We start from the raw sequence: 25,029 nt of genomic DNA, 5'->3' as shown, positions 1-25,029 counted from the left end.
TATATATGTAAAAACACATTTATGTTCATGTGTGCCTGCATATGAAATACAACTATAAATATACATATGTGTGTATGTATATATGTGTATATGTATGCAAATATATGTATTGGGCAAGTTGCCTAACTTTTCTTTGCCCCAGTTTCTTCATTTGTAAAATGAAGAATACATATACATATATACATAGATCTATATACACATATATATTTATATATTATGTCTGCAAAGATATATATATATATATATACACACACACACTTAAGTTTTAAGTATATATATAGTTTTAAGTTTTAAGAGGAATGGGACACTCACTTTTTACTGCCATACTCTGTACTGTTTGACTGATTATTTTCAAAGGGTATAAACAAATTTTGTAATCAAAGCAATAAAAATTTTTAGAAAGGAAAAAGTTCACACACGCGTAAACACACACACACTCTCAATTATTCCCTCACCCAGCCTGGAGGCTGGCTGGGAAGCAAAAGCACTTCACTGAGGCAGCCCAATCATTGGGAGCAGAAAGCTCCCAGGTGGGGACCAGAAAACCTTAGGTCTGTTCCAAGTTCTGGTTTGACTTGCCGCAGCCCTTGGGTAAGTGGCTTTGCCTCTCTGGACTCTGCCAGCCCTATTCCCTAAGGGTTTTGGCTAGAATATGCCCTCTAGTCTAGTTGACAACTGAGTAGATAATCATGAATTAGGGACTGAACATCTAGGGTCAGAACACAGGGACCCTCTTCTAGGCTCCTTCAAAGGAGATCCCATAGGTCAAGTTTCCTCATTGCCTAACAATTAAGGAGAAGCCCCTGCTAGGAGGAATTAGGATATCTTCTCCTTCCTCCCCTACCTGGCCATCCCTGAGATCCTACTGTGGAGAAAGGGACCTGGGTAGGTGCTGTGGGGTGCAGGGTCTTGGCTGGAAGTCCTGTGACCCATGGGATTTCTCCTATCCTCCCTGCAGGATCGTATGTGAGATGGGGGAGGCCAAGCCCAGCCAGCATGCAGGCTTCGTGGAGATCTGTGTGGCTGTGTGTCGGCCTGAATTCATGGCCCGGTCCTCGCAGCTCTATTACTTCATGGTGAGTCTTGGCCAGCAGTGATCTGGCTGGGTGCAGGCCACAGAGCTCATTACCATGATTGCTGGGCCCCTCTAGAGCTCTGTGGGCAAACCCAGGGCAAGGGCCCACCCTGCAACCTCCCTCAGTTCATGAGACTCCTGTCTTATAGTGAGTGAGAGCACAGCCTTTGAAATCTGGAAGACCTGGATTCAAATCCAGACTTTTCTGTGCCTGGCTGTGTGGTTTCAGGTAAGTTGCTTTAGCTCTCAGGGCCCAGAGTCCCCATGTGGGTGCATGGCAGTGTGGCATGGTAGGTAGGCAAGCGCTTGGACTTCACAAGGCAACTCCTGGGATTTGATACCTGGCTCTTCCACTTGCTAACTGGGTGAGCGTGGGCAAGTTGCTCAACATTTTGTTTTTGCCTCAGTTTCTTCATTTATAAAATGAGGATAATAATAGCATCAACCCCATGATCTTGTGGAAAATTACATCAATGTTTTTATGACTTCTAGTATCATTTGTTTTATTATTTCTGTGGTTGCCACCATTGCTTCCATTTTCTGGCCTGTCCCTGCACACTTGTGGCCCATTATGCCATCCTATCGCCCTCACACTTCTCCTTCACCCCAATGTCTTAGTCTGTTTACTGCTGCTATAGAAGAATGCCTGAGACTGGGTAATTGATAAAGAAAAGTCATTTATTTGACTCCTTGTTCTGGAGGCTGGGAAGTCCAAGATCTAGGGGCTGCATCTGGCAAGTGCCTTCTTGCTGCGTCACCTCGTGGCAGAAAACGAAAAGTCAGGAGACTGCGTGCAAGAGAGCAAGAGTGGGAGAGGGTGGAACTGCCTTTCATAACAAACCCACTCTTTGATAATAAACATGTTCCTATGATAGTAACATTAATCCATTCATGAGGGCAGAGCCCTTATGAACTAATCACCTCTTAAAAGTCCAACATCTCCACACTGTTAAATTGGGGATTAAGCTTTCAAGACATGACTTTGGAAGATGCACTCAAACCATAGCACCCACTCACCATTATCCCTATTTCATGACCTCATCAACCCCCGCCCACCTCTCACCTGCATACCCAATCCATTTCCCTCCACCCACACCATTGCCCCTCCCTCTCACTCTACCACCCCTTTCCCCATCCCATGGCCTTTCTGAGGATCTCTCCCCAGTCCTTAAATTCCTTCCTGCCTGGAACCTCTCATCCCTTCAAAGGCTGCCCGACAAGTAGTTCTAGGGGACAGAGGCTTTTGGAATCTCTCAGCCTTGTGATTATGGAGATGGTGGAGATATGAACACATTCCCTCCCGCACACACCCATCATTTTAAAAACTAAACCTCTCAGATTAATGACAGCTGTAATGGTATAATTTCCTCATGATTCTGAGCTGCTTTTGGAAGCTGGAAGCCTGAAGTGATGGATTTTATGCCTGGTCATCAAATGCCCTGAAATATGTCATGGGGAGTTGGGCTTTTATTGTCCTCCTTCCTCTCTCTCTCCCTCTTTCCTCCTTTTCCCCCCCTTGCCTCCCTCTCTCTCTCCTTCCTTCCTCTCTCTCTTTCTTCCTTCCTTGCTTCCTTTCTCCTTCCCTTCCTTTCTTCCTCTTTCTTTGCTTCCTTCCTTCCTTCCTCCCTCCCTCCTTATCTCATCTGCCTTCCTCCTCCTCCTTCTTCCTTCTTCAACTGACAGCGATTGATCACCTCGCACAATGCCTCTCACTAGATGATTTAATGAGTGCTTGTCTAATTGAGTTGGATTTTATGACTTGATGGTTCTGGCTGTGGGGGTTAACGGATGATGAATAAGACCCAACACAGCACCTCCCTCAGGAGGCCTACAGTCTAGAAGGGGAGGCGAAAGCAACTGAGCTCAAGTACTTGACACAGACTTGAACATAGTCAGGGCCAAACCTTAGAGAAACATTGAGTGTCATGCCGCACGATGACTGGGCCTGCATCTGCTCCACCTCTGCTCTCCGAGGGCCAAACCCCTTCTGGATGCAGTTGGCTGTCACTGAATGCACATGGGAATTCATAAAATGAGAAGAACACGCACATATAATGGGGTTCATGGACGAGTCGTTTTCCTGATTTGTTTAGGATTTGTACACGCCACCTTCTCCTGAAAGCATATGAGGGAATTTCCAAGGTGAACCCAATAGACATTAAGACAACTAATGAGAATGTATATATATTTGTATATAAAGCCTGCATATATATATATGTGTGTGTGTGTGTGTGTATATATATATATAGTATATGATATAGACATAGAGACAGACAGAGAGAGAGAGAGAGAGAGAGAGAGGAGGGATGACATTCGCCAGGTTATTTGCTAAAATTGGGCAAGAAATCTGGCTTTGAAATTTCCTGGCAGCCAAAGTAAAATGGGAGGAAACTGCTGCATGGCCAACGCAAGCACTGGACTTCCTTGGCCAGCCACTGCCCAGAGCAGCTTTCCATCCTGAGGTTCTTGGCAGCGATCCTGAATGATAAAGTGGACAGGGCTAGAGCCACCTCCAACTTACTAAGCTGATGCTTCTTTTGAACCTTAGCTGCCTCTGCCCTGCATCCCCAGTCAGGACCCTCACTCCTGTGGCTCAATCAAGGCCACCAGCACCTGGCTGTCCTGCCGTCATCTCCACTTGGCCCACTCAGGCTGTCAGCTCCCATAAATAGTGCATCCTCCTCTCTTGCCCATTCCCATCAGTGGTCCATCCCCTAGGCCTACAATCCTGCTGGGCTGTGGCTCAGCGTCCCTTCATTCCTGACATCAGTCCATCACCATGTCCTGGAGTCTTCCTTTTCCCATTCTCTTTGCCATCACAACGGCCTCCTTAAATCCTTCCCTTGCTTTTCTCTCTGAACCTGTTGCAATCCATCTACCATCATGTCAGCTGCCACCTCAAGAAGAGCCAAGGCTTCCCCTCCCTGTAAGACATTGTCCAGGCTCCTCTGTCTGCTTCCCCATTCAATCCTATTTTGCCAGCCTTTGCATTGTCTGCCACCTTATCCTCTCTATCTCCTTCTCTTGGTTGCACGAGCCATATCCTCCTTATTCATCAAAGCTGTGCTCGGGACCCAGTCCTCGGTCTGCAAATGCACAGGCCTGAGCCGTGGATACTCACAGGCCCTGCATCCCACGCCACTTACTGGGACTCCAGACATCTGACTGCATCACACAACTCAGTGGGTCCTCTTTGTGCCCTACTCCTCTTGTCAAACCAGTCAGTCTTGGGAACCACTTGCCTTGGCCAGCCACTTGCCCAGAGCAGTTTTCCATCCTGTGGTCCTTGGCAGGGACCCTGGAGGACACAGTGGACAGGGCTACAGTCACCTCCGCCTCATTAAACTGATGCTTCCTATAAGCCTCTCTGCCTCTGCTCTGCAGTTGCAGCCAGGCCTCCATCCCTGAGGCTCCATCAAAGATCAGCTGAAGCCCAGGACTTTCCTTTCTTTGGGAGCCCCACAGTGCATAGGCAGTGCTAAACCTCCAGACACAAGAGAGTCTCCTGGGGGGCGGGGTGAGCATTAAACAAAATGCTCTGGACCTGTCCCTGCCTCCTGCCAAGACTAATTAAACCCATTGCTACAGATCCTGGGTAATTCTGAGATGCAAGCTGGGCTGAGGCCCCCTGACCTAGGAGAAAGGATGTTTCCTGAGTAGCTCCCATGTACCAATGCACTCAGCTCTCTGCTTTTATTCTTATAATGAGCCTGTGTGCTACACATTAGAAAGTCTCATCTGCCCTCAGGAAGGGTCCAGTCTTGGCTGTGTGATTGTTCCTACCCTGGAGAGGGGTGTGATTGAATTTAGGGTATTAAGGGAGACTTCCTAGAAGAAGCTGGAGGGAAAGATGGGATTTGTATAATACAAATAGAATATAATTTTCCATGTGGATCTGAAGTGGTGGGAGGCTGTTCCCAGCATAAGGTCTAGTGCACCAAAAGATGGGAACAGGAGGGAGAAGGAAGAGGGTGGGTGGTGAGGAGGAGAGACTGAAGCAGAGGCAGGTCAGGACAGATGACAGAGGTTGCCACAGGCAAATATGCATTGGTCTAGTGGGTCCCTGAAGCTCAAAGATTTGTGTCATTTTTCTACTTAAGGGACATCTTTGAGGAATGGCTCTGGTGCCACCTGTTCACTTGGGAAGACTTTTAGGAAGGAGGTAGTGCTAGGGACCCCGGTCTCTTTCTCTGGCCCCTTGCATTTAAGGGTTGCATCACTGAGGCCCACTCCCATCCCTTGCACACAGTTTCTAGGGATTCCAGGTGGGAATGAGGGACAGAGGTCCCCATGAGTCTCCGCAGGGGGTTGAGAAGGGACAGAACCCCCATCTATCATACTTTCCAGCATCTCCGAGCCCTCATGGCCTTCTCATCTACCAGGCAGCTGGCAGGTGCACTCTTCGGGCCCTACACAGAAGCCCCTAGCTCCCCTGGAGTTCTGACACAGCCAGGAAGCTCTTTCCCCAGGACTTGGAGACCCTTTTTAGTACCAAGGCTAGAGGGAAGATTTGACCTCTCCCACAATCAGGCCAGACTCCAATGTGTGGGTTTATTCACCAAAAACCAAACGCCAAGGCCAAGAGGCCCCAGATTAGCACCCTGGGCTGTCACTAGCTGTTCCTAAAGGTCTCCATGCAGGGAATGCTTTCCCCCTTCCCACTACCTCCATTCATGGAGCCAAGTGAAGAGGTGGCAAGTAATGCACAATTTGATTTCCCATGCAAACTCACCGTGAAATATTTATGAAGCATGGCTTGAATAATTAACAGCTTCTCACAACTCTAAAACATGTATCCATAACATCCTCTCCCCACCAGTGAGCCCCTTGATAGTGCCCCAGCAACACCTGCAGGGATTACTCACTTCTACCCCTTCTAAGAACCCTCACCCACAGGCTGCCAGGGAGCACCAACCCCCATCTATTTTAACTTCCCTGAGTTCAACTCTGTCTCTCTAGGACCATCCCTGCATCGAAGCCTATGTGTACAGTCTTCTCTCTCTCTCTCTCTCTCTGTCTCTCTCCTCTCCTCTCCTCTCCTCTCCTCTCCTCTCCTCTCCTCTCCTCTCCTTTCCTTTCCTTTCCTCTCTGGGAAGGTTGGTGGAGTTCCTTTAAGATGGGGCACAAGTACCATTTGAAGAGGTACTGCAAGTTACAGAACAAGAGAACTGCCAGGAACCTTGACGATCACCACTTTTTGGCTCAGCCCCCTGATTTTGTTGATGAGAGAGGTGAAATGTCTTGTCCAGGGTCACACAGCGAGATCCAGGCAGAGCTGAGAAAGGAGGGCTCTTTCCACAGCCTCACCCCACCCTCTTCTTGGTCTCCGGTTGAACCAAAATGACAAGCTATTCCTTGACTTGGCCCATGTTACAGGGATGCTAGACCTGGGATCCAGAGACAGGGTGCTGAGACCTGGTGAGGCAGGTCAGGAGCTGTGGTCTGTGTGTCTCCTCACCCATGTGCCCTGATCCTGGACCTGGAGGCGCATGTGCCAGGTGATAGGGAAGCTCTGGGGCTTCCCTATCAAAGCATCTCCAAGGGGAGGTTGTCAGCCTCCTCTGAGGACCTGAGAGGGTTCGACTTTTGGTGCTGAATTCTTTTAGGAGGAGGTAGCTGGGGAAGGGAGAGAGAAATCTTCATTTAAATGCAGATACAGGCTTCTCATCTGGGACTGAGGAAAGTTTTTCCATTAAAATGCTAATGAAAGAACAAACTGCAACTCCAAATCCCCAGCTGTCAAGAGCTTTTTTCTGCTCTGCCCCCAGCCCGGACTCCTCACTGGTCCCATTCTGGCAGAGGGCTGGGGGCAGCCCTTGAAAGCAACTGACTCTTTTCTGCTTCTCTCTCTGAGTTTCCCTGGGGCTCTCACTTCCCAGTGCTCTGCCACTGTGTGCTTTGGGCAGCTCTTTGTAGAGACCTGTGGGAGAGACAGTTTACCACCCAAGAACAGAGCTGTAGGTTGGAGAGGGGTTGAGAACTGGAGCTCTGGGGTAAGATCTCAGTTATGCCATTTTTTTTAGCTGTGTGACCTTGGAAAACTAGCTTAACATCTCTGAGTCTCTTCTGTAAAATAATAATGCCTACTTTAAAGAATTAATTGGTGATTAAATTATATATATGTATGTGTATATAGGGATATATACACATACATGTATAATTATGAAGACATACAATCTGACACTTAAAAAATAAGTACATGGCAGCTATTAGTATTACTATTACTAAGGTAGGCATGCAAACTCTCAGGGTCTGGAACATTGCCTGTCCACACAAGCCTAAGAAAACTGCCCTGGTTCTCTGGGAGACCGCTATTACCAAAGATTACAGAAGGCAACTTAGGGGAATGGGGTGCTGCCTCACACCTGCCCAGAAGCCTCCTCCACCCCTTCCTGGTTGTGTCTCAGGCTACATCCTTTCTACACAGACACTGACTCTCTCAGATCTGAAGCCCAGCCGGGGGCCCATGTCCGGGGGGACCCAAGTGACCATCACAGGCACCAACCTGAATGCCGGAAGCAACGTGGTGGTGATGTTCGGAAAGCAGCCCTGTCTCTTCCACAGGTAACTCAGAGGGCCCCTTTCTGTAGTACCAGAGGGGGAAAGGTTAGACAGGTAAATCACTTCAGGGTAGCTTTGTTTTTATTGCAGGGAGTTGGGAAGGTGTAACCACCTGACAGGTTCTTCTTGCCAGCTGCACAGATAGAGCCAATTTCCTGAGACAGCATTATTGCAATAGAGAAAGAATTTAATAAATACAGAGCTGGGTAAAAGGGAGACCGGAGTTGTATGATTCAAATCAGTCTCCCTGAAAATTTGGAGACTAGGGTATTTTTAAGGATAATTTGGCAGGCGGGGGGTTAGGGAGTGGGGAATGCTGATTGGTTGGGTTGCAGGTGAAATTGTATAAAGTTGAAATAGGTTTTTCTTGCTGTCTTCAGTTCCTCGGTGGGATCGCAGAACTAGTTGAGCCACGTTACTGGTCTGGGTGGTACCAGCTGGTCCATCAGAATTCAGGATCTGAAAAGTATCTCAAACAGTGATCTTAGGTTTTACAATAGTGATGTTATCCATAGGAGCAATTGGGAACATTTGGAATCTTGTGGCCTCTTGTTGCTTATGTGCCTCCTGAGTCATAATTTCTGATCTTGTGGCTAATTTGTTAGTTTTTCAAAGGTGGGCTCTCTGGTCCCCAGGCAAAGAGGGGGTTTGTTTCAGGAAAAGGCTGTTATCATCTTTGTTACAAAGTTAACCTATAAACTAAATTCCTCCTATAGTTAGCTCGGTCTGTGCCCAGGAATGAACAAGTGTAGCTTGGAGGTTAAAAGCAAGATAGGGTCTGTTAGGTCAGACTTGCACTGTGATAATTTTTCTATGTCAGACTTTCCTCACTGCCATAATTTTTGCAAAGGTGGTTTCAATCACCTTATGGCTTGGAAATACTCCTCCTGCCTAACAAAGTAGACATGCTCTTTGGGAGAGGATTTGGGCTCAGTCTGGAGACCTGTCAGCCCTCCCTTCCCTGGATGGCCTGAGATTCTCTAGAGAGAGGATTTTTCCCTGAGAGAGCTACGCTGAGGGCTGTGACAATTCCCAAGTCAGACCTGGCCAGGCCTGGCATCAGTAGTGTTAAAGAAACAATTATTCTGACACTTGTTAAAATAGCAAGGAAGACTCAGGACGATTGCAATTGATGTCAAGACTACTGCGTCAGGGGAAACAGATGGGGCTCAACTCCAAATACTACAAAGACAGCAGGGGATTTATAGCCAATGAGCAGAATATGGGGCTCAGTGAATGAAAAATCACTAAGAGGAGACATCAAGATAGGCGGACTCCTGCTAAACCAACTGAACACGATTCCTGCGAAGGCAGGCCAGGGTGATCAGGTATCAAGTATGGGAGGAGTCTCCCCAAATAGACTTAGCCAGATTCTTGCTAAAAAACGAGGCTAGACAGGCCAAAGACAGACCCAGGGATGAGGCCTGTTTGAAAAGAAGGCTCAGAGGAACCTGTCTAAAGTTTGGCCAAGGAGAGTCTTTGTCACTAGCTCTCCAGCTTTCTATCTGAGAGCACCCACCCATGGGCCTCTGAGCACCCTGACATGCAGGGAGCAGTGTGGGAGGGCCCTGACTCAGGACCTCTGTCCTCCTCAACACCAGGCGCCCAGTGATCTATCTTCCTGCCCTCCAGGCGATCTCCATCCTATATTGTCTGCAACACCACGTCCTCAGATGAGGTGCTAGAGATGAAGGTGTCGGTACAGGTGGACAGGGCCAAAATCCACCAGGACCTGGTCTTTCAGTACGTGGAAGACCCCACCATCGTGCGGATTGAGCCAGAATGGAGCATCGTCAGGTAGGAGCTGGCCCAAGTGGACCTTAATGCTTCTGCACCTCTGTTTCCCTTCCCTGACTCTTGAAAGCCAAGGAGATTTCTGGGGGCCCAGTCCTGCTTGGGGGACTGATGAGCTGGAACCGGTTCCAAACACCCACAAATCAGACCTTCCTACTGTGACTCCCTCCTTCCACTGAGAGCACCTCTGTGCCAAACCCAGCCTGGAGGCCAAGGTCATAACAACAACAGCCTACTTTCCCCAGTTCTAGGACAGGCACTGTGCTGGAGGCCACGTCCCCATGCTGCAGTGACTGCTGAGGGTGCCAGGCTACTCTTCTCACTTCTGGTAGACACATGTGCTAATCCTGGTCCCACCTTCAGGCTGAGAGGTGTGGAAGAAGAGTTAGATCAGGCCTGACTACTCCTTGTAGTCAGCTTCCTTGGGGGAAGTTGTGTCCTGAGCCTGGAGGCCCCGTCCGGATACCTATCCTCTCTGCTCCTGGCTGCCTGCTTACATTTCTCCTCCCCTCTGCTGTAAACTCCTCAAGGGTAGAGTTTAGGTCTTGTTCCCTGCTCTTTCCCGGTGCCCAGCCAGATGCCCTGAACATCTGTCTCAGAGGGAGGGGACCAGACATTGGATGTTGGTATAGAAAGGCCCTAGGGCAGGGACTTGAGGACCTTCATTTGCCTTGGGCAAATTGGTATTCTTCCTGGGCCTCTGCCTATTCAACGATTCACCCAGGGATTTTGAAACCCCAGGATCTCTAGAGTCCCTGGAGTTGTATGTCTCCCATCAAGGGAGAAGGGGTAGGCACACGGCATGAGTCTGCCTTTCCAGGCCCTGGATAGCACATGGGAATGAGAAGATGCTGCAGAGCTTTTTTCTTCTCCCAAGGAAGCTGACTACAAGGAGTAGTCAGGCCTGATCTAACTCTTCTTCCACAGCCCTCAGCCTGAATGTGGGACCAGGATTAGCACATATGTCTACCAGAAGTGAGAAGAGTAGCCTGGCACCCCCAGCAGTCACTGCAGCATGGGGACACGGCCTCCAGCACAGAGGGCACCCCACAGCAAAGCTCATAGAGGTCACTGGGAAATCACCGTAACAGGGGCAGCATAGGAAGGGTCTCAGCCCAGCTCCACTGCTTACCAGCTCAGTTACCTTAACAGTTATCTCACCTCCCTGGGGCCAGAGTCCCTCATCTGCCCACTCTCATAGGCAGCTGAGAGACTGAAGTGAGATGCACATGCACAGGGCAGTGCCTGGCTCGGCCCCCTCCCCCCGCCCCCTGCTGGGGCCAGTCTTCTCACTGTTGGCTTCAGTTCTCAGGGGTGTGGGGCTGGGGAGTGAGCAGGAAGTACACGCAGAAGTAGTCTCCCTGGGCTGAGGCAGAGAGCAGGGATGTGTCCAGTCCAGGGAACAATCTTTTTTTAATCCAGGGATCGGCATACTCCAGTCCGTGGGCTGAATCTGGCTAGCCACCTGCTTTTGTAAATAAAGTTTTATTGGCACACAGCCATGCTCACTTGTACATGTATTGTCTATAGCTGCTTTCTCACTATAACAGCAGAGTTGAGTAACTGCGACAGGGACCATATGGCCTGTAAAGCCTACAATATTTACTATCTGGCCCTTTACAGAAAGAGTTTGCCACCCCCTGCCTTAGACCCAAAAGAAAGACAGCCTTTGCCTGCTGAGATGAGATTTGGCTGTCCTCAGCAATCACTCTATAAGGCCCAAACCTTCTGAGCTTTAGCCATGACCTTAAGACCGATGAAGACCAGAAGGCACAGAGAGGGGAAAATCGTCTGTAGAAAGCCATGCCAGCATTTGGCCCCAGGAAGTTGATGCAGCCCTTTGTGACTTAGTCAACAAACTTTGCAACTCTGTGCAAAATTCACAGCCTGGTATACTTCAGTTCTTCTTTGTGTCATCCTCATAGAAATAGAGGTGTCACCCTAACTGGCATTCAGCTGCCGTTCCTACATCATGCTCCCACTAGGAGGGAGGTTGGAGACAGACATGTTCTGGGTCTGCCAGCCAGCTCCAGGGCTTTTATTTAAGTTAATAAAGTCTGAGGATGGGGTGAGGCTCTGCTCTTACAAGCCGCCTGGGTTACTTGTGAACAGTGATGGTGGGCATTTGATAAATGTGTGTTGAATTGGTGATTGAGAGGACTGGGAAGATGGCTAGACACCAGAAGGTCATCTCCAGCACTGTCACATGTGCAAGAGCCTCTCCAAGTTTCACGGGAATCTTCCTCTGTGTGTGCGCACGCACATGTATGTGTGCGTGCATGTGAGCAAGGAGAGAGGGGGAAGCAACTGGCAATATAAAGACAGGCAGATGGATAGATGGGTGGAAATGAATGTGGGTGTGTGTGTCAAGGATTCTTTACTCATCAACTTATAGCTAATTAACTTGCTAAAGCCTGTTTTAGATAGCAGGATTCTTCTCGAAGATGCTCCTTTGATTGGGGATCAGGCTATTTCTCATTATTCTTTGAGTAGCCCCCCTGGAGGACACAGTCCACTACAGTACTGCCCACTCCTTTATCCCCACTTCTCAGCTGCCCTAAGGATGGGCACTGGGTCCAGCTCTCTTTTGAAAGGCTACACAAGATGAAGCTCCTAGGCCCTCCCTGTCAGCAGTCCTGTGTCCTCCCTGTCAGTGGTCCTGTGCCCTCCCTGTCAGCGGTCTTGTGCCCTCCCTGTCAGTGGTCCTGTGCCCTCCCTGTCAGCGGTCCTGTGTCCTCCCTGTCAGTGGTCCTGTGCCACCCCAGGGTACAGGAGACGCGAGTCCCAGAGCATTTCGCACTTGCATTCACATTTGCATTCATGGACCCTCTGCCTTTCCCAGATCTCAGCCTGATCAAAGCCTCCAAGATGGAAACTTGTGGAATGATTGCCCTGGGGGAGCAGACTGTGCTCAGCCCCTGGAGGATGTGGTGGGGACAATCTGGAGCGAGACTTTCATGAGGCCAAAGCTAATGTTTAAAAAGTCCCAAGATTGGCGAGGACCAGGGGAAGGATGGACGAAGAGACATCAAGGGGTTGCAGAGAAGCAGCTGGGACAAATCAAGAGGGCTTGGAGAGCCAAGGGGGCTGTGCTGTTGACTGGGCCTCCACGGGGGTCCATACTCCGAACAAACTCAGCAAAGGATGGCCACGGACATCTGGTCATTACTGCCCTCCCCTTGGCTGCTGAGATGCTTGTCCTCATTACTATGCAGTCAGCTTGTCATCCTTGTCCCCATGAACATTACCCTGCTGCCTAGTTATCACTGTCCTTATTGTCATAGCTCAGTCATCATTGTAGAGTGCCACTGCTCTTCCTGAACTTATGATTTACATGCCTCCTTCTTTCTTCCTGCTCAGTGGAAACACACCCATCGCCGTATGGGGGACCCACCTGGACCTCATACAGAACCCCCAGATCCGTGCCAAGCATGGAGGGAAGGAGCACATCAATGTGAGTGCAGGGCTGATGGGGTTCATGGAGGCTGCCCACGCAACATGTTGCTTCCGCAAAGGGTGTGGGTCTTCCCAAGTACTGAGGTGACTCCCTGCCCATACACTGACAACCCCAGCCTGACACCCTTGAATACTAGGATAGTGGAATAGGGGAGAAGATGTAAGGGCATTTTTACTTCTTGGGATATAGACATGGAGGAGCAATTACTTTTGGGGTTCCCAGGGTTTTATACATTTACTCTTGCATTCTTCCAACCCTAGCCATTGCCACACCCACTACGGGCAAAACTGGAGCTGGGTGCAAGCTATAGAGCCTATTCCTTGAGTGCCCAATTGTGTGGCCCTGACTCATCTCTAATCCTCTTGTCAACCCCTTGCTATCCTGATGACATCCAGGGAGGCCCAGTACATGCACTGGGGCTGTGGGTATGTGGAGATACTGCATAGACTCCACCCTGTGGCTCCTCCCACAGATCTGTGAGGTTCTGAATGCTACTGAGATGACTTGCCAGGCGCCTGCCCTCGCTCTGGGTCCTGACCACCAGTCAGACCTGACCGAGAGGCCCGAGGAGTTTGGCTTCATCCTGGACAATGTCCAGTCCCTGCTCATCCTCAACAAGACCAACTTCACCTACTATCCCAACCCGGTGTTTGAGGCCTTTGGTCCCTCAGGAATCCTGGAGCTCAAGCCTGGCACACCCATCATCCTAAAGGTGGAGTGAGGGTGGTGGGAGGCGGGGGGAAAGGAGGGGCTGCTGCATGGAAGGGGGTGTTCAAGTCACAGACTGCTGCCACATTTCTCAACCGGCCTCTCTTGCAGAGGTTGCAGTGTAGCCCAGAGTGGATAAATGTTCTGAGTCTGTACTGGGAAGAAAACTCTCTTTAGGGGCCGGTCCTACCCAGGGAAGGCAGATCCACCTTGGCTATTTGACTCTCAAATTTTTATTGTCCTGAAAGTCCAAGTACTGGCAGTTCAGGCTCACTGCTTCCTCTGAGACAGCCTTGTGCGAACCACAGCGTAGGGCTTCCTTTGGAACATGGGTTACAGGTTAATTAAAGCTTATGACAATTTGAATCAATTGGTACTGACTGACTCCAACTCTGCATTGAGAAGGATTCTGAGGCTGCATTTGGGATGAGCTGAAAGGAGTACTTTGATAACTGACTACCCACTGGGAGGAAGAGGCAATGGTGGTAGTCGTGCCATGAATATTTTTTGCACTTATTACCAAAGGTGGCTTCTTCACCAGCTCACCAGCAGGATGGGACCTCCAGGTGGGAGGACGTGAGAGCCAGCTGGTAGCTGTGGTCCTCACTCTGGGGTGGGAACTGGGGCTTTCCCATCTGTACAGGGCAAGAACCTGATCCCGCCTGTGGCTGGGGGCAACGTGAAGCTGAACTACACTGTGCTGGTTGGGGAGAAGCCGTGCACCGTGACCGTGTCAGATGTCCAGCTGCTCTGCGAGTCCCCCAACCTCATCGGCAGGCACAAAGTGATGGTGAGGCTGGCAGAACCCCATCCTAGATGGAGCGGGCAGTAGGGATGTGGATGTGAGTGGCCCAGCTCCATCTCAGGCCACCAGGGCTTTCCAAGAGGGGATTCCGTCCCACAAAGAACTTTTCCTCTAGCTACCCCACACCCCAAGTTCTTTCTTCGTGTCCACTTTTGAGCTTCTCTCTTCTGTATTGTCATTCTTTCCACGCTGGCTGGTGCAACAATAAGGAAAATGCAAAACAGCATTAAACAGTTGCTAAATCACCTGCAACAAACAAAGCCTTCAAGGAGAAGGCTGTTGCTGGCCCAGGGAAGTCCATAATATCTTAATATCATGTTCTGTGCTTCACTTGCCCACCCTTAGAATGGGCATAAATCTTAGGGGAGCCAGTCATTGGTGGCAGACTGTGTTTAGGTCCCAGCTGTGTGCTGTTTTCTTATGAAGATGACAAAACTCACTCCTGAATAAGAGGAGGTGAGGTTTTTCCAGTTGGGGGTGAGCTCTGTTAAGCTGTGCCTGTCCCCGCTCCCAGCGCCCCATGCCCTCTTGTCTATTTTGACACCAGTGATTGGTCTCCTTTCCCTCATCCTGCCCTGGTCACTAGTTCATGGGTAACTTGGGACTGTTGCCAAAGCTGCTGTGTCCCCACACCCAGCTCCCTCTTGCCCGGTGTGTCCCCAGGCCCGTGTCGGTGGCATGGAATACTCCCCGGGGATGGTGTACATCGCCCCGGACAGCCCGCTCAGCCTGCCCGCCATCGTCAGCATCGCGGTGGCTGGCGGCCTCCTCATCATTTTCATCGTGGCCGTGCTCATTGCCTATAAACGCAAGTCCCGCGAAAGTGACCTCACGCTGAAGCGGCTGCAGATGCAGATGGACAACCTGGAGTCCCGCGTGGCCCTGGAGTGCAAGGAAGGTACTGAGTGGCCCCGTGCTGGAGGCTGTGTGTGTGTGCGTGTGTGCATATGTGTGTGCGTGCGCATCTGTGTATGTGTATGTGTATGTTTCATATACAAACAAGCAGGCTGGGCAGCAGTGGGCAGCGCTGGAGGCCGGTGGTGTGTGTGTCTGTGTGAATGTGTGTGTGTGCATGTGTGTGTGCACATCTGTGTGTGTATATATATGTTTCATATACAAACAAGCAGGCTGGGCAGCAGTGAGCAGAGCTGGAGGCCAGTGGTGTGTGTGTCTGTGCGAATGTGTGTGTGTGCATGTGTGTGTGTGCACATCTGTGTGTATGTATATATGTTTCATATACAAGCAAGCAGGCTGGGCAGCAGTGAGCAGTGCTGGAGGCGGTGTATGTGTCTGTGTGCGTGTTTGTGTGTGTGCGCATCTGTGTGTGTATATATGTTTCATATACAAGCAAGCAGGCTGGGCAGCAGTGGGCAGTGCTGGAAGCTGTGTGTGAGTGTGTGTGCGCACGCATGCGTGTGTGTGTATATATATGTGTTTCATTTGCAAGCAGGCAAGGCAACTGTGAGCAGTGCTGGTGGCTGTGTGTGTGTGTGTGCACGTGCATGTGTGTGTGTGTATGTGTTTCATTTACAAGCAAGCAGGCCAGGCAGCTGTGAGCAGTGCTGGAGGCTGTGTGTGTGTGCACGCACGTGTGTGTGTGTATGCATATGTGTTTCATTTACAAACAAGCAGGCCAGGCAGCTGTGAGTAGTGCTGGAGGCTGTGTGTGTGTGTGTGTGTGTGTGTGCATGTGTGTGTGTATGTGTATGTGTTTCATTTACAAGCAAGCAGGCCAGGCAGCTATGGGCAGTGCTGGAGGCTGTGTGTGTGTGTGTGTGCGTGTGTGTGTGCGTGCGTGTGTGTGTATGTGTTTCATTTACAAGCAAGCAGGTCAGGCAGCTGTGGGCAGTGCTGGAGGCTGTGTGTGTGTGCATGTGTGTGTGTATGAGGCTGTGTGTGTGTGTGTGTGTGTGTGTGTGTGTGTGTATGTGTTTAATTTACAGGCAGGCAGGCCAGGCAGCTGTGGTCCGTGCTGGAGGCTGTGTGTGTGTGTGTGTGTGTGTATGTGTTTAATTTACAGGCAGGCAGGCCAGGCAGCTGTGGGCAATGCTGGAGGCTGTGCATCCTACCTGCATACCTGCAAAGCCTCTCACTCTATAGTCCTTATGCCTGTGTCCCAGGCCACACCCATACCCAAGCAGGCCCCACCCTGGCAACACCAGAGAGGCCAAGGTCTCGTTGCCCTCTCCTTGAAGGTGTCAGATTAGGATCATTCTCCACCCCACTAGAGCAGCCTCCAGACCTGGAATCCTGGTTGAGTGGGTTTTGCACTCTACTTGAGGGGAGATCTGGGGGTGTCTTAACATGACGCATTTCAGCAGTCTCCAGCTTTCTTCCTCTAGCAGGAAGGTAAGGCTGTAGGGCTGATCTGTGATTTAGAAGGAAGGGTGTTTCACAGCTTGTACTAAAAAAATTACAAACACCACCATAAAGTGAAATCAGCTGCACTAAATCCAAGAAGGAAATTTAGGAGTCAGACTCTTGTAACCCCCAGGATATCATTTTGTGACTCACCCTGGAAGGATCTGAGCTGGTTCTTTGCTGTAGATTTATACATGGAGTAAATCCGGCGCCATACCTAGGGCTCTCACTTCACACCGATTCCCACCAGGGCAGCCACGGCTCTTTTTGATGGGGAAGTGGATCCATTCCATCCCCTCTCTACATCCTTCAGCTGTCAACACAGCATCCGCCTTGTGGGACTGTTAATTACTGCCTTTTATTATATTTACGCTGCTTAATTTTTTTCTCCGCAATGTACTCCTTCCTTTAATTAGGTGTAGTGATTAGAATCTCTTTTATGTGTGGCAGGCACGCAGCTTTGAATGTTGGAGGCGCTTGGTGACTTAAAGGAAAGCTGCAGATTGATAAAAAGCCAACTCCCTCCTTCTGCTCCCTGTGGGCCGAGCACCCCAACTGGGAGGGGGCAGCCGAGGGGAGCTCCCACCCAGGGTTGTCAGCTGAGGCCCCAGGAGGAAACCTTGGCTTCAGACTTTAGGGGCGAGCTATGCTGTGCACGTAGGAAGAAGGGGTCTTACAGCAAAGGACTTGTCAGACTAGCCACAGAGGCACTTTGCAGTGTGCCCAGAGCCAGCCGCTGAACGTTTACAGGGCTGCACTGGCCCAAACCAAGGGGTCTCCTTGAAGACTTCACAGCCAGCCAGGACGTCCTCTACACAAACTCGGAAGACACCCAGCTGGGCCCTTCATGGGCCTGAGCTTCTGATATATAAACATACCCGTGTATTTACAAACACTCCCACACAGGCCCACACACACTCGCTGACATACACTTATGGACTCACACATACACTCACATGCACACATGCATGCACACTCACATACACTCACTCGTGCACTCACACATACGTGCCCACACACAGTGACATGCTCACTCATGCTTTCACATACACTCACTGACATACACTCATGTGCTCACACGCTTATGTACTCACATTCGTACACACACACTCACTGACATACTCACACACTCACACTCACACATGCATACACACACACTCATGCACTCACATGCACACATGCATGCACACACACATGCACTCAACTCACAGGCATGCACACACTGACATGCCCACATACTCATGCACTCACATTCACACATGCATGCACACATAGACGCATGCACTCACACACGCATACACACAGACATATACTCACACTCATGCACTCACATTCATACTTGCATACACACCAACACACACATGCACTCACACAGACAAGCATACACACACACTCATGCACTCACACACACATACCCACTGAGACACACACGCAGGTGCTCACATTCACACACACACACTCATTGACATACGTTCATTCACATCCATGCACTCACATTCACACATGCGTACACACTGACGTTCACACTCGCACATGCCTACACACTCACTGACATACACACATGCATGCACTCATGCTCACACACACTCCCTGACATGCTCACACACTGTCACACTCACTCCCTGACATGCTCACACACTGTCACACTCACACACTTACAGGCACTCCCTGACCCTGACATACACACTCAGATAAGTGCCCGTGCACCCACACCTATGGTCATGCACATGTTCCCACACTCTCCTATAAGCATACACACCCGTGTTCCTCACTCAGGACATACATGAGTGTTCCCCAGGGCTTTTGGTGACAGCACATGCCAAAAACACATGTGCACACACATTGGCGCAGGCTCCACTTGGATGCATTTGGGTTCTCTACTGTTGAAGTCAGCCTACATATCAGGAACCCCTGTGTCTGTGTGGCCAGTGTAGACGTGCAGGGGTGCAGGGAGAGAGGAGCAGCAGGAGAGGCTGCAGAGGCCTCTCCAGGTGGCATCCCCTTGGCTCTCTCAAACAAGCAGTCTTGGTATTGTCCTGGCACAGAAAGCCAAAATTTGAGGGCCTGAAGTCTGCTCTGCCAGGTGGAGCTCCACCCAACTCATGGGCAAGGGCGGGACTGGGGTCCCTGTAGACAGTTCCTAGGGCGGCTGTATTGTGTTTCTGTGATATCCCAGCTCACTGGGCACTGGGCTTGCTTTCTGAGGCTCTAGAGCCACACTGGGCTTGTTCATCCTTTCTGAGTTCACAAAATATTTTCTCCCTATTTTTGAGATGATGTAAATAGAAAGAAATATTTTTTAGTAGTCAATGCCCACTGGCTGTTCTTCTTTGCCAGCATGTGTTAATCCATCCTGGTTGTCCGTGTGCATGCTTGTACGCATATGTGTGTGTGCACACACCAAAGAGAAAGGAGGAGCAGGGAAGGGCTGGGTGCCTTAGCCCTGAGTATCCCTGTGGCAGACGGTGGCCCTGGGGGAGGATGTTCCCAGAATGGAATATGGTGACAGCTTTGAAGCTATGTAACCGCCTCAGGCTGTACTGCATGCTCACTTTCCTGGGGGGTCTTGCCACTCTGTTCATCTGGAGGCCTGAACTGCTGCCACACACAGCAGTGCCCACATGCAGGTCATAATTCACCATCAAGTAGCATCACCTTGAGGAAGGAAGGACAAAGAAATACCTTGCCTATTTATACAGAAGGACTATATTAGTGTGGCTGAGCCTCCATCTCTGCCCCATTTGGAGGTTTGATGGCTCTGATGAGCTGCATGGTCCAGACTTGTGTCTTTAAACTTGTTTTCCTTTATCAGAAGTTGTTCTTAACATCATGTAAGGAAATCTATTCTAAAACACAGCATCAGGGATGAACTCTTCCTCATGGCACCTCTCCCTTCTCTTACCCATCCCTCTACATCCCCCTCCCCAGCATATTTTGCAAACCAAAGCCCTTCATCTTCAGATGGGGAGTCTCTCCCGGCCCAGCAGCGGCACAGATCTGTGGACAGCCTCACCCACCACCCCCCATCATCACACTTTGGAAAGGTTTTAGCCCCAGGACAAGGTTTCTTGCGCTACATCTTTCTCCCATGCTAATGCCATTCATCCCAATCCCAGTTATGTAAACATAGCCTCTCCAGTTATTCCTGCCCATCGTGGTCCATTGCTCATGTCTCCTAGGGGCTTGGGCAAGGGTTCTGAGCATTCTGAGATGGAGGTGTCTCCTGGGGCCTCCCCATCCAGCCATCTCACAGGCTTTTCTTCGTGCCAGCCTTTGCCGAGCTGCAGACGGACATCCATGAGCTGACCAGTGACCTGGATGGAGCCGGGATTCCGTTCCTGGACTACAGAACCTATACCATGCGGGTGCTGTTCCCAGGAATTGAAGACCACCCTGTCCTCCGGGACCTCGAGGTGAGAAGCAGTGCTCCATCCTGGCGTTAGAGCAGGGGACTGTGTTGGCAATCTTCAAGTCCAGCCCCCTCTTTCGGAGGTGAGAAAACTAAGGCCAGGGAGGGGACACAACTTGCCCAAGGTCCCCCAGCTTGTCAGCACCAGCCCATCCCTCTGGAAGAGGTGGGGCCAAGCCAGGGAACCTTGGAGCAAAGAAATGAGTAGGGCTTCGGGTCTTAGAGGGTCATGGAGCCCTTTCAGAATTGAACGGAAGTAGTTGATGACCCTCTCCCCAGAAAAAAACTACATATGCACAGAAACAAGAAACATGGCAAATACATTGGGGAACCTCAGGGACCTTTGGTTAAGGGTCCGAAGTAGGGCATTTGACTCACGTAGCTGGTACTCAATATATAAGGGATTTACCACTTAGTGTTTAATTGGAAAAGGTAAACGACGTGTTGGGAAATGGGGTGGAAGTGTGAATGAGAAATCATAACCCTCTCTTCTACCAGCAGGGACCTCATCTCTTGAACACTTTATCCCACTTTCTGTCTAGCATGGTATCTGGCTTAGGTGTCTATTCATATTATACTTTGTCCTGAAAGGGCTTTGGAATGGCTTACAGAGATAAATACCAGAGAAAAGTGAAAAATATAAATGAGAAAAGACCAGGACAGAATAATAATCCTGAGGAATAATCACTATGAGTTTACTGTTACTAACATCTTAGTACAGTTTAAGCCCTTTGCATGCATTCATTCATTTCACCTCCCAAGAAGCCTCTGAAGTAAGTAAGCCCATTATACAGGTGACAACACTAAGGGGCCAGAGTTCAGTGGTTGCCTGGCACCACACAGCTGGTGGGGGCCAAAGGAAGATTAGAGCTCAGGCATTTAGACTTCAGTGTCTTCACTCCCAACAACAGGCCCCTGTACTGGACTTCTGGAGAGCTATGTCAGTGACCTGCCTTACAGCTGTGGATGGATCAAAAATCTACAGCCAAAGCAACAATGCAAACTAAGATTAATTCCAAGATTTACATTGTCCATAAAATAAAAACAGACCCATCACTCGGGAGTTGTGTAGGTTTGCAGGTACCGACACCTGAGGGAATGTCTAAGCGGGCTCTCCAAGGGAATATAGGCTGTGCACCTCTGCAGCAAACGTGAGAAGTCCAGAGGGGCATTCGTGGCACACACGTTTCTCCATACTTGCTTGTTGCAAGAAGCGTGTGCTTGTGTGCGTTAATATATTGAGGGCATGGGTTTTTCTGTCTGAAGGAGGCTCCCTTTGGCTCCTCAGCTGATAGATACCAAGAGACACTTTCATAAGTTGGAGGTGATGGTCTCTATGTCCTCATCAACAAGCCACCTTTTCTGTCTGTCTATATGTGTGTGTGTGTGCATGTATGTGTGCATGCATGTGTACATGTAGCCCATGTGTAAATAAAAACATAACGTGTATCCTGATACTTTTGTCTATCCATTTCCTTGGTCTTGCTCCTGGCTCCTCCCCCAGTCCCACTCATTTTTCTCTTCCTTTTATTTTTCTCCAGCCTCACCTTTGTTTGCTTCAAATTACCAGGATTCTCTTAGGGCCCTGGAGAGTATGCAAATTCCTGTTTAAAGTGAGACATGAGAGGGACAAGAAGATAAGACCATTGTGTGTGCATGTGTGTGTATGATTGGATGTGTAGACTGTGCATGTACCTTATTTATCTTTGTAGTTCTAACTTCCAGCAGAGTAGAGTGCCTGGCACATAGTGGGCATGTGGAAAGTGGTAAATGACTGAATAAATGAATATCTGTGTGTTTGGCTGAATTAAGGTGGAAAAGGGGGTTGTAGGAAGGGAAATTATGTCTGAACATTCCCATACTACTCTGTGGATGGGATGGAGAGGAATCTAAATAAGAATGCAATGAGGATGAGTATTTAAAGTTATTCTCCTTTCTTCATGAGTTCGAAATTCCAAATCTAAGTAGGTTTCCTTTAAAGATGTAACTTTTAAGTTAGATTTTCTGAGAACTTTTACTGGCCCTCATTAGCCTGGAGCTATGTGAGATCTAGCCTTCTATGTGAAAATCAAGGGATTGTGTGTGGATCACTGTTTTCTTATTTGCTTTTTTCCAACCCCTTCTTGCCCCTGGAGTAGTTTCTCCCCCTTGGTGTTCTAAGTATGGAAACAAGCCATTGATTAATCCAAACCAGTGTTTCCCAGCCCTTTCAGCCACTGGGGTTCCTGCTCACCTCTGGAAGTGTGAAGAAGGAGGTGTCATCTTGCTTCAGGCTGTCCTGGAGGGGAGGTCACCCAGCCCCCTCATGTGGGGCTCTCTGAGTTAGGTCCAGGCCTTCAAGAAAGGTGCTTCCCAGGCACTAGTCACGTACCAACCCTTTAAAACACAGAGCAGTCGATCTCCCAATTTCAGTCTATCATTGCTCCTAAACTCTAACCTATTGGGTTACAATTAAAATTTACTATCCAGTTTTATGCTCACAGACTTCAACTAAATTAGAGAACCATCTGGTGAATAAAGAAAGTCTTGTTTCAGAGTAGCATTTTCTTGGGCTGGGGAGGATGGCAGGCAACAATGAGGAACTGTTTTGGACACTCCTTACCGAGACACTTCACTTCCATCTCCTTCCTTCATAAAGTGGGGAGAAAATTCCTACCTCCCACACCCCAAAACACCACTCTGATGCATTAGATGTCTGGGAATCTCTTGGAGGAAAGGGATCCCTGGAAAGCAGTCCAGGGAGTCTGAAAGGCAGGTAATAAAACTGTTGCCGTTTAAGTGTGCACGGTGCGTGCCAAGCACTTTACATGCATTATCTTATTTAATGTTCATAAAACATTATGACATAGACACTCATATTCTCATTTTACAGACGAGGCAATGGAGCCCAGAGGTGATGGAGTTTCCTCCACCTATGAGTCACTGTGGTCTCTCTGCTTCTAAAACCCATGCTGCTGAATAGGATGCTATTTCACTGTAGGTGGCTTTGCTAAAATCTTCCTTCCCGGGGCCCTGGACCTGCTTCCCAGGAGGCGTGTGCATTTTGCACGCAGAGAAAGGGCAGCCTCGCAAGAAGCCCAAGTGTGCTATCTGGCCAACCCATCTCCTCTTCCACCTCTCTAAATGCCATAGTGCTAAACCTTCTGGTGACTGCCCTCCCTTAGCCAGCCAGTCTGAGCTGGTGAGAGGCCCTGCACGGGAAGGCTTTAGAGAGACATCCGAGTTGGCTTTCAGACAACTCTCAAGCCCAGGGGTAGGGCTAGATATGGTGAAAGATGGGGAGGACGAACGGGCACTTGCGAGCCAAACAAGTTTGGGTTTCATAATCCAGCACTACCTGTCATGAGATAGGCTGCCTTGGAATAGCTGCAATAGCTTCTCTGAGAGATTGTTAACTCAATTTTGCAAGATCATTAGAAGCCTTCATTGAAATAATGTGTGTAATGTGCTAGGCACTGTGCATTGCACATGGTGGGTGCCCAAGAAATGACATTATCTACTATTATTAGAGCAAGTCATAGAACTGCTCTTCTGAGTAATTTGAAGGACAGCGGCATGTATGTGATGGGGGTGGTCACAGAGTTGGAAGACCGATAAATGGGCAGATTGAGGCCTGGGCTGATGGCAAGGTAAAGCTGTCCTTCCCTCATCAGCCCCCAGTGAAGGGGAGAACTGGGGAAGGCAGGCATGAAGAAAGCAGAGGCTAGTCCTACCTCCAAAGGTGAGGGGTTCACCAGCAGGGGCTGTGGCCTGCTGTAGCCTGTTTGTCTCTGGCTGTTCCCATCTGTCTCCTGATAACAGGCCCTCCAAGGACCAGCACCACAGTGAGAGAAATGAAAATGAACCTGATTTGGAAACACACACGTTTCCTACAGCTTCCAGATCCATAGGAGCTACTGATGCCGGGCTAGTTGGAGGTTTCAATGAGAGCCCTTCTGTGCAGGGTGCAGGGCTGGCTCACAGAGCTCCACTATGGAAGGGATCTCCGGACTTGCTGGGGCTGGCCTCCTGGTTGAACTTCTTAGGACAGGGCCTGGGTCTGACTGAACCCGGCCTCCTGCCAGTGCCTTGCCCTGAGCCTGGAACACAGGGAATTGGTAATGAGGATCATGAATGTTCTGCCACCCTCTGCAACTTTGGTTAAACAAGGCTTTCTCTGGCCATCTCCATTTTCCCCAGTTTAAAACCTCAAGAGTAGAGCAGGAGGATGGAGCTGCTGTTTAGGAGCTGGGGTGTGCATCAGCTTTTCATACACTCTCTCCTTTCAGTTCACATCAGGGTCCCTGGAGATGGTGGAAAGAGGTGCCAAGTGCCTGGATTTATGACCTCCCTTCGCCCTTCTCTGTCTTGGGGCTTTGTGAAGCCCCTTATCCTCACAGGGTCCCTCATGGGGATTGTAACAAACCTACCTTTTTGGTGCTGTGTGCATTAAGTGGGTCGGTATTTCTAAAGCACACAGAACAGCAGTATGGAGTTAGAGCTATATCAATATTAGCTATCATTATGTTCATTTTGCTGGTGAAGAAACTGAGTCACTAAGGGCCCTTGGAAATGACTGTGACAGAATTAAACCCAAGCATGACCGACTCTGAAACCAGGCTCGTTACTGCTGTATACATGACACTCCTTCTCAAAGAACTGAGGTATCCACCCCCTTGGGGAGACAGAGCCCTCAAGACATGGCTCCGAAGGCATCTCCCCAGGCTGTCCCTCCCACTCCAGGCCTCCTTCAGTGCCCCACTTCAGGAGACACACCCTGCAGTGTTCTCAGAAGCTCCCCCTTGGGGGCAGATCCTATAGCTGACCTTTTAAGTACGTTTTTTGGTTTAACAGAAGCATGCATACAAATCATGCACAAA

At 49.6% G+C, this 25,029-nt stretch overlaps 1 protein-coding gene across 3 annotated transcripts in view; it reads left to right on the top strand.

The window, feature by feature from the left end:
- PLXNA4 (plexin A4) overlaps window positions 1-25,029 on the top strand; it is a 527,428-nt gene that overhangs the window by 456,024 nt on the left and 46,375 nt on the right. For all 3 annotated transcript variants that reach the window (XM_058426822.1, XM_032761769.2, XM_058426826.1), the window contains exons 14-21: window positions 959-1,076; window positions 7,503-7,639; window positions 9,269-9,433; window positions 12,791-12,884; window positions 13,360-13,599; window positions 14,239-14,385; window positions 15,064-15,298; window positions 20,032-20,174. In XM_058426822.1, the coding sequence (XP_058282805.1) occupies window positions 959-1,076; window positions 7,503-7,639; window positions 9,269-9,433; window positions 12,791-12,884; window positions 13,360-13,599; window positions 14,239-14,385; window positions 15,064-15,298; window positions 20,032-20,174 (1,279 nt within the window). The remainder of the gene's footprint in view (window positions 1-958; window positions 1,077-7,502; window positions 7,640-9,268; window positions 9,434-12,790; window positions 12,885-13,359; window positions 13,600-14,238; window positions 14,386-15,063; window positions 15,299-20,031; window positions 20,175-25,029) is intronic.

This window comes from Hylobates moloch, unplaced genomic scaffold (genome assembly GCF_009828535.3).
Source record: "Hylobates moloch isolate HMO894 unplaced genomic scaffold, HMol_V3 SCAFFOLD_1, whole genome shotgun sequence".
Lineage (NCBI taxonomy): Eukaryota > Metazoa > Chordata > Mammalia > Primates > Hylobatidae > Hylobates > Hylobates moloch.
The sequence above is the reverse complement of the archived record's forward strand: the minus strand, read 5'-3'. Positions and strand labels throughout refer to the sequence as shown.